Source organism: Chroicocephalus ridibundus, chromosome 8, assembly GCF_963924245.1.
Source record: "Chroicocephalus ridibundus chromosome 8, bChrRid1.1, whole genome shotgun sequence".
NCBI lineage: Eukaryota > Metazoa > Chordata > Aves > Charadriiformes > Laridae > Chroicocephalus > Chroicocephalus ridibundus.
In genome coordinates, this window is record NC_086291.1 from 15,492,873 (window position 1) to 15,505,606 (window position 12,734).

At 37.9% G+C, this 12,734-nt stretch overlaps 1 protein-coding gene across 31 annotated transcripts in view; it reads left to right on the forward strand.

The window, feature by feature from the left end:
* ADGRL2 (adhesion G protein-coupled receptor L2) overlaps positions 1-12,734 on the forward strand; it is a 392,188-nt gene that overhangs the window by 370,882 nt on the left and 8,572 nt on the right. For 13 of the 31 annotated variants that reach the window (XM_063342769.1, XM_063342792.1, XM_063342800.1 and 10 more), the window contains 5 exons: positions 6,796-6,887; positions 7,744-7,788; positions 8,077-8,103; positions 8,772-8,940; positions 12,586-12,714. In XM_063342769.1, the coding sequence (XP_063198839.1) occupies positions 6,796-6,887; positions 7,744-7,788; positions 8,077-8,103; positions 8,772-8,940; positions 12,586-12,714 (462 nt within the window). The remainder of the gene's footprint in view (positions 1-6,795; positions 6,888-7,743; positions 7,789-8,076; positions 8,104-8,771; positions 8,941-12,585; positions 12,715-12,734) is intronic. The other 18 variants (XM_063342797.1, XM_063342799.1, XM_063342777.1 and 15 more) reach the window with 2 other exon arrangements.

Here is a 12,734-nt window from a genome sequence, read left to right on the forward strand (position 1 = left end):
GAAGTTTCCGACTTCTATAGATCTATATGCCAGATGTACTCTTTCAACACTTTTTGTAGCTTGTAGTTTACATTACTTCTCCATGTAAAAATAAACTGATATTTTGATTATGGAACTTTCTATAAAAAATGTACCTGGCCAGTCTTTTGTAGCCACTTTGTTCTTTCTTTGTATCTTCAATATTGAAATAATCTTCTGTATATTTAGGTTGGTTTTACTCTCTGTTTATATCAAAAACTTTCAATCGAGCAGTCACTTAAGAAAAAAGATAGTTGTGCCGTATAGAAATTGTTTGACTTTATTGGCATATTTTCAAAGAAATAGACATAGATGCCAAAACTCAAGCGTGTGTACAGGTTGAATTAGAAAAATTACAGTGTTTATAAGATTTAAGTATAAACCATAATAATCGTACAGATTTTATTCTAAATACATTTACATTAAATCAAGTCACAGGACGATAGGGATTCTTTTTTCATTAAACCTACGATTACAACTGAAAGATGTATTTAGTATTTTCAATATGGTAGACAATATTTTTCAACACAGAGTTGTTTCTTGCAGTTGCTGTAATCATTACTAGAAAATTGTTATAAGTTCCGTGCCACAATAGTTCACTTACCTGAAGTCTGATTGTGTGGTGATAATTTTGCTTTTTGTGTCTGGCTTTTTATTTTATTGTTACTGGGAGTATTTTGCTAAGTCACCTCTATTTCTCTCCCTTGCTTTAAAATAACATTTCACATGGGAAGCTTTGGGCATTGCTGGCGGCTTTTTCACTTCCTCATAACCAGGTCAGAGTGAGAATAGAGGTGAAGGACATTTAATCATATTGACCATGTACAGACATAGTTCACTATTATTTACTGGCCATGACATTATTATCCTCCAGCAAATCATTTAGGCTGAGACGCAAAAGGCCTTTGGGAGTAGTATTCCCAACTTCAAAAATATGAAACAGCAGGTAGCAATCACAGCACAGTTCCTGGGAGTAATTCTTCTCTAGCAATTGCTTTGCCCTCTAATCGTCCCAACTGAGAAAGCAAGAGAGACTGGAGGAAGAAGTGTGAGAAGTGTAATGGCTGAAAAATAATATGTCACGTGCAGTGTAACTGAAGAAGAGCCATATTTGTAGAGTAGTTTACTTAGTAACATGTGCAAATTTCACCTTGGTAGGCTTTTTAACACGTTCATCAAATCATTTTTATGATTCTTAGTTTAATAGTACTGTCAATGCACATAAACTTTTTTGACAATATCGCTTACTACTTTGATTTACAAATTTTTCTCTGAGTTTATAAGCATTTGCACTTGTGTCTGTATATACAGGTTTGCACAAAATGAATCATAGGGGGGAAGTGTGAAGTTCCTTAGTACGTCTTCTGAGGAACTTTCAACTTCGCTATTTCCATAGCCTGTCATGCCTTTGGGCACCAGGGTTATTATATCTATGAGAAAAGAGCATGTAAGTAATGAGCGGTGGGAAACCATTAGTATGCCTGAAATGGTTTAATGAAAGCTTGGATCATGATACGTCAGGAGCTGTTCTTATCATTTGGACAGCTCCATCTGCATCTTTAATAATTAATTCAGTTCAGTAAGAGTTCAGCGTGCACACTCATTTAGAAGCCTTCTTCAGAGAGCACCTCTCTCGCTGCCAGTCCCAGAGAGAAATAGGCTTCTGCATGGCTAAGAGCAAAGATCTGGAGATACAAGAGCAGTTTTAGAGCTGCATTTGCCAGGTAACAAAAGCTCCGGGGAGTTCAAAAAGGGTCAGAACATGTGCAGTTCAGCTAGGTTACTTCAGAGTGGTGTTTCTGTTCTTCTGTCTTATCATATCCATGTCAGCACTGCAGGCTGTGTGGAATGAATTTTAAGCTGCTAAGCTCAGGCAGACGTGATTCAATTGAGCAGGTTGATGGCTGTAAAACAAACAGTGCACTCCTGTAATCTGTGGTCAGAATAGCCTGAGTATTTTGACTTCTATGTAGATCCATATTCATTCCTATCCAAGGAATGGGTGACGTTGGTTTGACTTTAATTCAGCCAAAATCACTGGAGTTTGCTCCTCACAGATGGAGCCAATGTGTTAGGCTAAGCAAAAATTCCTAGGATGTCCTGTATCGTTAACATAGGAAAGATAGTTTCTTTTTTTCACTCAGGTTGAGGCATTACTTCGCCAAGGTCAGTGGATGTATACATACAGATGCACACATAATCTAGCTCCACATATGAAAATGAACTGTAGTTGTAAGCTTATGCATATAAATAATACACATATATCTTTCTAAAGCAGACAGTTGATAAATGGTATTTATCTATTGCTCACAGGGAGAAATTTATCTAGCTTTATTTGGCTACTTATTCATCGTACCTGCAATTAATTCCAATACATTAGTCTTCTGTGCAGGTTATTGCATACACTTTAAAAAAAATTAATTTGACTTGAAGACACTCCCTCTCTCAAAATTACATAGGTTTCAGGTGCCAGAAAGACAAAATTCCTACTTATACCATTTTTCATGTCCAGTACCTTCTGATTTCCAAACCAGAAATGGCCTTCTGTGTGTTGGCTGTGAAAGAAGCATGATCATCCAGGGTGCTGCGTTTGATTATTACCATAAAAAATCTTCAAACTTTATATTTTAAAGTAATTACTTTTCATTTTTTAATATATATCTAATTGTCTGTCTTTCGCTCCGTTCTATCCAATTATACTTGTCATATTTAGAGATAAGTAAGAAGTGGTATTTTAAAAGTGCTCTAATTATTTTTTCACTATTACATACATTTCTAAAATCAGAGTACAGATTAAGCTAGTTCTCTATGTAATCCAGTATCCGTTCTTTTATAGTGGGTAATATATTTTAGAAATTACAGCAAAAACCTAGTATAAACATTAACAAAATACTCTCAGTCCATTTTTTTACTTATTCTTATGAGCTAATGTTTTAAGAGATCTCACATTATAGCTCCACCTACTGTAGCTGTGTGTCTTGTCACTCTTGGTATCACTCTTCAAATCCGAATCTGATGCCTGACCAGACTTTGAAATTCTTATTTTTAGCCTTCAAAAGGGTGCTGGTCTGATTTTCAGAAGTGCAGCATGAAAGATATTTTGCTGACTTTACAAAGGGTGTAATTTCGCAACTGAAATGTATACACTGTGGCTGTGTGTGTGTTTACACAATGTATTTATATTTTTTATTGTAATTGAAGGAGAGCGGTTCAGGTGCAGATTTTGGTTCACCTGGGGTGGATGCAGCCCAGCGGTCAGGATGAGGCCCAGCAGTCACTAGCCCTGGATGGTATATGAAGTGATGAGAAAGTCGTCGTGAGAGGCCCATTTTTTCCTTTACAAGTTTGCTTTCAAAAGCCCATCTTGCCATTCATGTGGGTCTTTAGGTGACCCCAGAGTACTGCGTGTTTGTGGTGAACATTCTTCTTAAAGAAAGGAGTCCTACTTAGACCATCTGTCAAGTTTGGAAAACATTTACAGATTCATTTGCTTAGCTGAGTAGCAGTTCAGTCCTCACACAGTCATGAAACAGTTGAGGTTGGAAGGGCCTTCAGGAGATCTGTCATCCAACCTCCTGCCCCAAACAGGCTCAGCTCTGAGGTCGGACCAGGTTGCTGGGGCTGAAAAAGCTTTCCTTACACAAAGTTGGTACAAATAAATGCAGAAGCACTACATGTGTTTTCTTCTTCCCTCACGTATTCCTCAACAAGAAAAGTAATTCAGACATTCCTTCTAAAAGGAATTATTCTCCAACAAGTTCCCTTCCCTCACTGCTTAGTGTCTTGTGCAATAAAATGGCAGGATGCCCAAAAGTCTTTAACTCACGAGTTCCTCCAAAACAATCAGTTTCTAGAGGAAGAGCAGCGAGGGAGCCAAAAGCGAATCTATAGAAAGCTGTTGGTTACAGTATTTTTAAGCGGGCAAAATAGGCTTTTGATAATGATACAATGTGTAACAGAGATGCCAGCATGTTTGAACAAGTGGCAAACCATGGTCTTTTGACTGCTGAAACTGAAAACTATTCAGTATTTCACAGTGATGGAGAAGCAAGTATCGTATGCTCTGTTGCCATAGTTACTTTGTCTTCAAAGTACAATATTTTTCTTTTTTTCACTTTTTTTCTTGGAAGGACTTTTCCAGCTACTGTGATACAGCATTGTTATTTCTGTGGGCTGCTTTTGGGATTCTGTAACTAAATTAGAATTGAAGTGTCTATTAAGAAACTGCTATATGCAGTTATTCCCTAGTCCATGAAGGACATGTATACGGACAGAGCTGAGTATCTACATAAAACCTGCGTAATACGCTGGAGCTTGGCTCAGGCTCTGGAGTAGGGCCGTGTCTGCTTGCATGTCACCGAAGGACCCTCTGTATGTAAATACAAGCTCTTGTTTTTCGTATGCCAAGCCCACACTTCAGTCGTACAAAGAATCAGAGGATAAAAAACTCTCATTTCATAAGGCAGTCATTTATGGGCTAAGGCATGTCTATGAGTTTTTGATCCAAGAATGATGTTGCTTGTACAATACAGGATACTCCAGGGTAGCTACTTAGGCAAGGATTAGCTTCCAGCTGTGCTGTAAATACTGTTCTGAACTGGATTGTGCACTCCCGGTTGCATAGGTTGCAGCCAAAGTTGATTTACATGTTCAGATTGGCATGAGGCATGTCTCTTAGCTCTTAATCTGTTTGTTTTCAGAAGAAGTAAATTGGAAGTTACATTTTTTTAAGCAGGCTGGAGAAGTACATGTTATGTCAGCTACCAAAATGTGCAAGAAGCTTTTTCAAGTACAGAAGAAGAAAGTCTGCCTGCAAAGGCATGGATCTGAGGGTCAGGTCACACACAGAGCCCACATCCTCTGTCTGGCGTAGAGGCCAGGGAGAGAAGCAACTTGTTTTCTCACCCAAGGAATTTACACAGTACAGTGGAAGCCTAGATAAGAGGAATAAAATGATAACAATGATATAATGAAGTGTTTCTCAACTGGTTAGTTATTACCTATAAGAATCATAAAAGGTAATCAGCAGGGTCATGAGATATTGACACTTCTGTTACATTTTGCAGCAATGGAAATCATGCTTAACCTACACCATGTACATACCTCCACTTAAAGGTCAAGTATTTTCTGTCAGTTCTTGAAACACAGAAATAAATTATAAAAGCTTATTTTTGTTACTTGTATCAGATACACTTTTTGTATTAATCTCAAGATACAACTGTAAAGATGTTTGAATCGCGCCTGATGAGGTCAAAAGCTGCCAAGCACTGTTCTGGTGTTGAGAACTGCATTATAGTTCATATTGTCCATCCTGATTTTGAGACAGCAGCAGCAGTGATAACTTGATTGCTCTTAGCAGCAGGAATTATTTCTATAATGCATGTCTTTGCTAACAGACTCTGATCAGAGCCTTTAAAATACTCCTCTTTTCTAGATTGTTAAGACCTGCTCTATATTAGGATTTGAGTGACATTTCTGATCATTGTGGCACAGCTATAGGAGCACATCTGGTATGAACTGGTATCCCCAGTGTTACAAAAATTGTGAGGATTTTGATGCTGTTTCAAAGCAAAGGATCCCCAAAATGAGAGGCTGGCTTGATCATTCTCCATCAGTAACCAGTGCAGATGTATACAGAAGATTGTAAGAATGGGTTTATAATCTATCTAATACACGTGTTGTAAGGATGTCCACGCGTATTCTCCCATCTTCTCTTACCTATCAGTTCAGTCATTTCTTGTGGACCATTGTACTAGTACATAAAGATGGATGTCTTTTCCCTGAAAGGACATAGCTCTTACTGGTTTTAAACATATGATTTTATTTGATTTGTCTGCGTGATACAGGACAGTACATACTAATTACTCAAGTTAACTGTATACCGCTTTTCAACCTGTATTCTACAGGCATCCTTGTATTTGGCTTACCTATGCTCTTCACATGCTTTGAAATAGATAGGAGACAGGCACCTAGTATCTTTGATACCTATGATTCTGTTTCACAATAGGAAAACTATAAAAAATTACCTTCAGTATCTTCCTGGGTGTTACCTATATGAATGACACAACAAGAATAAGACAGCATAGTCCTTTCCTTCAAGTGGCATGCAGTCTCGCTTCAACAGAATCCAGACTACAAAGGGAAGGAGGGCAGTGGGAGGGTGCAGCACCAGCACATGTCTACGGCACTGTGAAGTTTGATGAATTTGCTACGTCTTTGTGTTTCTTTTTCTTTTTCTCTTGCTTTTTCTTCAGTTACATTTAATCTGTTTTCAAGACCCCAGTGGGATTTGTGAGAACAAAAGGGAATAAAAACAAAGAAGGGGAGAAACCAGCAAAGGCGAAGTACATTCCAGGAGCAGGATGGGGTGACAAAAAGATAACTAGTATAGTACAGTAACGGGGTAACCATAGTCCTCGGAAGAAGTCAGTCAGATGGGGCAAGAGCCAGAGGTGACAGGCAAAGGTGAACAGGGGCCGAGCACAACATGCTGGAAGACAGAACTAGACTGACAATGGCAAGTGTTGGACATGAGCTAAGAATGGTGGTTCATGATGATGAGGTGAATTTGGAAAATTAAGTGAAACAAGGACTTCTCACATTTGTTTCCCCTGTCATCCTTATTTGCAATCACTTTTTACAGACTGCCTGATATGGTTACCCAGTTTCGCTACATACTTGAAAGTAAACTACGGGGTTTTTGTTTAGTCTCTAACATCATCATTATTCAACCTATTATTTCAAGTAGTTTAATTTCATTCTTATCTGTTTTGACAGCTGAATCTTATCTTCCTGGTGATCACATTGTGCAAAATGGTGAAGCACTCAAACACTTTGAAACCAGACTCTAGCAGGTTGGAAAACATTAAGTAAGTGCTTTGTGTTCAAGTATGAGAACTATGATTATTTTCTGATTGCTGAACTGATTGAAAGCTACTCTCCATTAGGAGCACATGCCATTGTCTCCCAGCAACTGCAGATGTCAATTAGAAGCAAACAGAGCCAATCCTGCTTTCGTCACATTGTTGCTGTAATGTCACAAACGCCGGTCAAAATTAGATAATTTCAGCCTGGAACTAGTGCCAAGAAACTGTTTCACGGAAATGCCACAGCACTGTAGTAATTTCATTTGCATTTAAAATGCAGTTCAAAAATGATGTTCCTGTTTGCATGGCTGATATGATTATATTAAGTTTGTTTTGTTAAATGACTTTTTGATTTAGGGATTCTGAGCAGTTTCTACTCGTAATCCTGTTCTCTCAAGAGAATTGACTCTATTATTATTGTTAACTTGAAGATTATCTGCTGTTTTCATGCTAATTTAACAAATGTTTACTTTATCATGGTGCTGTACTGCAGTATCCCTGTTGCAGAGTAATGTAAGTGTTATCTAATTGACAAGGCTTTGGCAGCTCTTGCTTCTTTAGATAGTCTTTTACTGTATTCTGAATAGCTTTACGTTGTACTGAAGGTTTTTGTTATCAACACTGAAGGGATGGTGCAACTTTCTAACACTGAGGGTTGGATGTGAAAGGGTCTTACAGATTTGCTTTGAATGTTGAAAATGGCAAAGGGAGATTTTCAGTAAGGCTAACGTTGTGAACTAGATGTTCTAGATAGGTCAGTATCAGCTTCATTGCATGTTGCATGATGAGAGAGAGAGCTAATCTTTAGCATCTCTCTCTTTTCTTCCTTTTCCTCTTTCTGTCTTCTCATCCACACCAGTAATTACCGTGTTTGTGATGGCTACTATAATACGGACTTACCTGGGTAAGATAGAACCCTACATTAACAAATTTCTAGCATGATTTTTAACTTTACAAACTCGGTCAATATTGTGGATTTCCCTTAATTTTAATTAACTAGTTTTGAGATACCTGATTTGCTAAAGAATTTTTAACTATTATATGCCTTTATAATTTTAAATTGCTTGCCTCTGCATTTTGAATTTCCTAATTTTGACTAATTTTTATAGACAATTAAAAATGCTCTTATTAATTTCTGTTTCAATTCTGTCTAATAATTTTGTTTCTCTTTTCTGCTTATAATGCTTTCTAGCTATGAAGATAATAAGCCATTTATCAAGTAAGATCATTAGTTAGATGTGGAATTCACTGACTAAATTCCCTTTCCCTTTCATTCTGTGCCGTTCTCTACAATTCCTTTTCCTTAACCTATTCATGATGGAAATTTTTTTAGACTATTCTGTAGAGCAATATCCATATTTTTGTCACATTTCAGCAGGGATTCTTCATGCGGAAGTTAGATCATCTAGCTTCAGTTTAGCTGAGTTTATCGGAGCATTAAAGATTTGGGCTCTAGGCTTTTAATCTGCTGTTTAACCTTTGTGCATTTGTGTTACATTATTTGGTGTCATATGGCAGCACCACTGTTTAAAATCTATGGTGTGATTAGTGGCTAAGCCAGATTTATCAATCTCTTTTTGTAAAAGCAGATAAAGCAATGGAGTAGCTGGGGCTTGCACTGTACTTCTGTATTTCAAAATAGTTTTGACATCCTGTGCAGTTCTTGAGAAAGAAAAAGGTCATATCTACTCTTGCTGTTTTCACTGGAGACTAAGAGTACCAAATGGAATTGTTCTTTCTTGAATAGATAAAAGGTTAAACCCAAGGAATTTTTACATTTGAATATGAACCTAGTAAAAGTCAACTGCAGGAACTGAAATGTTAATATTGGATTTGGAGATATGCATTCTTATAAGTGATGTTACTAAAATTAATTTTCTTTTACAGATCCTGGGTCCTGGGTGCGTTTGCTCTCCTGTGTCTCCTTGGCCTGACATGGTCATTTGGCCTGCTGTTTATCAATGAGGGGACTGTCGTGATGACCTATCTCTTCACAGTATTTAATGCTTTCCAAGGAATGTTTATTTTCATCTTTCATTGTGCCCTTCAAAAGAAAGTAAGTTACTGAAAAAACAGAGGTGTGTTCCCTAACTCCTTGAAAATACCACATATATTTCTTGAAAAACAGAGAAAAAATTAGCAATGTCAACAACTGGAGTATTTTGAAGTAGTTTGAGGAGAGGACTAGGCTTCAAAAGCAATTCTTGCTCTGTGTGCTTGTGGGAGTCGTAACTGCTCTGTGGCCTGGGCAGTTTTAAAATGGATGCAGCTTTTCCAACCTGGTCTTCAAAAGTTTTGAGGCTTTGGGAAGAAAATGACTATAGAAAATATACTGTTTAACATTGGTAATGTGGTACGTACTAGTCTGGACTTATTGCCAAAAGTCCTTTATGTGCACATGAAACAAATTGTGCCTCTGCTGCAGCACTGCAAAGAAAGGATCATTTACAATATCAGCCCATCTTCTCAGCCTGGAAGCTCTCTCTTTGCCAGATCAAGGCAGAGGACCTCTCCTGAGATGCCATTAAGCTGCCACATAAAGCTAGGGGTGATAGGCAGGGATTGCACTATGAGTGCCCGTTCATTACAAAATAGTGAGATCTGAAAATTAATTTTATTATGAACTTTGTCACACCTTAGCAAAAAGTAGTCATTAATGCTAGACAACTGCTAATGGGGAGAGTTTTCCAAAGATGACAGCATGACTACTTTCTTTCAAGTGTTTGGCTCCCTCAGCAATCCAACAGCTCCGTGCTCTTAACTGGAAAAAGTTGAATCCCCTGGCACAAGCCTTCCCTCACGAGGGGGATGTGCTAAATTAGTTGCGCTCCCCTTTGCCCGACGGGAGCAGAGGGGTCCAGAAGGAGCAGATCTGCTGAGGAGAGGAGCATGGGAGAGAGGAGCAAACAGGAGAGGAGGAAGTGAAGGGCGTACCTGGGTGGGATTCTCTTTGGGTTCCCTGCACCCCTTCTCTTCCCTGGGCTGTGGGTGGAGGTTGCTTCCCAGGACACCTTAGAGGTGCTTTAGAGAAGGACAAAACTAAAAAGCTCATAGCCTGTGTCAGAAGATGTAGCAAATGAAAGTAAACGAGAGTTGAAAGGAAGGGATAATGTCAAAAAATCCCACCCAAAAAAACTTAGCATAAAATGCAATACATCCTGCATTTGCAAATACCCAATTTGCAATATTTAGATTCTAAATATTTTTACCAGTTTTAGGCTGGAGACCTAGCAATTATTAACTCCCATTATAATTAGCTCACCAGAGACATAATTAACTGATACTTATAAAATGGTTTGAGATCATTGGATAAAGCGTTGCTGTGTAAGTACAAAAAGCCCGTTCTTGCATGTTCTCAACTGTACCGGCTCTAACAGTATCAGCATCTCTAAATTTGGTGTAGACAATGGTGTTCAGCCATGTTTTAGAAAAAGATCTGGTAGACAGAAAGAATTTTATCCAGATGAACACGGTGCTCCTCTCATTTTGAGAGAACAAAAGCACACTTAAGAGAGGGGATTGAGCCTAAGAAGACAGGGAAGAAAATGCAAACATTCTCAAAATGCAGATAAATTCTAGATTAGGGTTTCATATAATGTTGCCCTCTCTGCCACTTGTATTGGACTTGAAAATCAAAACCAGATTCCTCTTTTATTTCTTTTTACAGCTGTGCATTGTTTTTATATTAAGTGGAGTCAGCAAAAAGCAGTATTAAAATACCAGTCAAGTGTGAAGAAGCATAACCTAGAGCAATAAGATTTATACCTGAAAGAATGTTAAAGCTGCCATTTAAGATTTTTAAGTTTCAATGCCTTTGACTGGATATCATCCTATCCTCTGTCTGCATAGCTAATGTAGTCTTTTTAGTCTGTTATTACTAGTTGGTCACTAAATTGACCAGAGAAATAGAATTGTGAAAGTGAAAACTATTATGTTTCCAGTTCTGACAGGATGATAGTGCTGTTGCTTCCATCAGTTTCCAACAAGCTATAATTTAGAAATAATGACAGTGGAATGCGCAGTACTGACAGATAATGTACATTCACTGCAATATAGGCATTAGGCAAAACCAGCCCTGGAGGGTGGTATTTGGGTAAAAATACAGCTTTGATTGCTATTGTCTCTACTCTGTAGTGGTTCAGAGCATTTAATATCCATTAGTGTTCAGGAATGTATTTTCTTAGGTGTTATACCGTCTAGTGATGATATATATAGACTTATGTTTTTCAGACTACAGAGTTAAAGATTATAATTCTATGTCCATGCATTTCTGTTTTCATTTTTCTATTTTTTATCATTTTGCTGATATAGATAGGGATTCACTTAAAATACGTACCAAATACTTTTATAAAAAGATGAGTTACTCTCCCTAGCTTGAAGTTAAGGCACCGGCTATTCAAATTTTTTTCAACCTTGGAATTTATAGAAACATCACAGTATGTATTCCATGAATAAAATCCTTGTAATACTGAAAACAGCACATGGTATATGTAAATCCACATATTACGTTCTTGCATTTTCCCCTCTTTCCTTTTTACATACCCATTAAGCAGAATTTCCAGATTAGCTGAAATTCCACTTTTCCAGAAATTCACGAGTCCTGTTGATGTAGAAGTGACGCTTAGATTCCCAAGTATCTGGTGGAAGATTGATGAATTTAGACTTACACATCTTTAAAGATTTTATCCACTGCGTCCTTTCATTGATGCTGTCATGTTGCTGAGATGTGTATGGGCTCTTCCGTTATCTGAAAGTAGTAGTTAGTGTAGTAGTCACCGAATATGAGAGAATTAACTGCTCTGTAAATTAATGCTGATCACTTTCATGGCAAGTGTTAACACACATAAACCACAAAACTAAAGTTTCTAGTAGGTCACTAGAAACAGAAGGTGAATAAATGCAGGCCAAATATTGGAATCATTAATTAGATTTGTTGGTGTGTCAGACAAAATTCTTGTACGCATAGTTGTGCTCAGATTTCTAGGTTCAGCAAAGGCAGTAACGAGGATTTTTTTTTTTTCGGTCCTAAAAGTGAAAAATGCTTCGTTTCCCAGCCTTTATTGTTCAAAATTTAACTTCGAAACACTGACGGTGCCTCCACCAGCATAGCTGGCGTTCTGCCTGGAGCGGGGCAGGGGCCTTTGTGAGCTTTGTACAATCCCGAAGCAGATGTGGCTTTATATAAAAATGCTTTTATAGTCATTGTAGGTTTTGCATACTTTCTTGGAAGGGATAACTTAATGGGCAGTACCCAGCAGCCCGAAGGCTAGTTACCTCAGCCCTTCTTGTGTGCTAAGATGGGAAGATAGGCTTTCTATGGTTTCTGCACCAAAAACTCATATAAAAAGGACTATTTTCAGCCAGCATTCAGTTCAGGCAAACTTAACTGTATTCATCTACAATATGAAGACAAAATAAAAATAATCCCATAAATAACTCCATAATGATTATTCACTCACATCTAAATGAAACACATGTATACCTTGGAAATAATTTGTTCAAAAATCCTGGATAGCTGATAATGCTGCCACTGAGTAGGGAAAAATATCTGATTTTGCTAATGGCTAACAATGCAATAGACAAGAATTATCTATTTGCTTGAAAAGTGTGTGAGTAGTTTCAACCAAAAGTTCATGTCTTTTTGCTAGCAGAGATATTTGACACTATTTCTTGTGCGAAGTAATTTTCCCCCCTTCCATAGGTACGTAAGGAATATGGCAAATGCTTCCGACATTCCTACTGCTGTGGTGGACTACCAACCGAGAGTCCCCACAGTTCAGTGAAGGCATCAACAACAAGAACTAGTGCTCGCTATTCCTCTGGCACTCAGGTAACAAAGATTTTGACAGC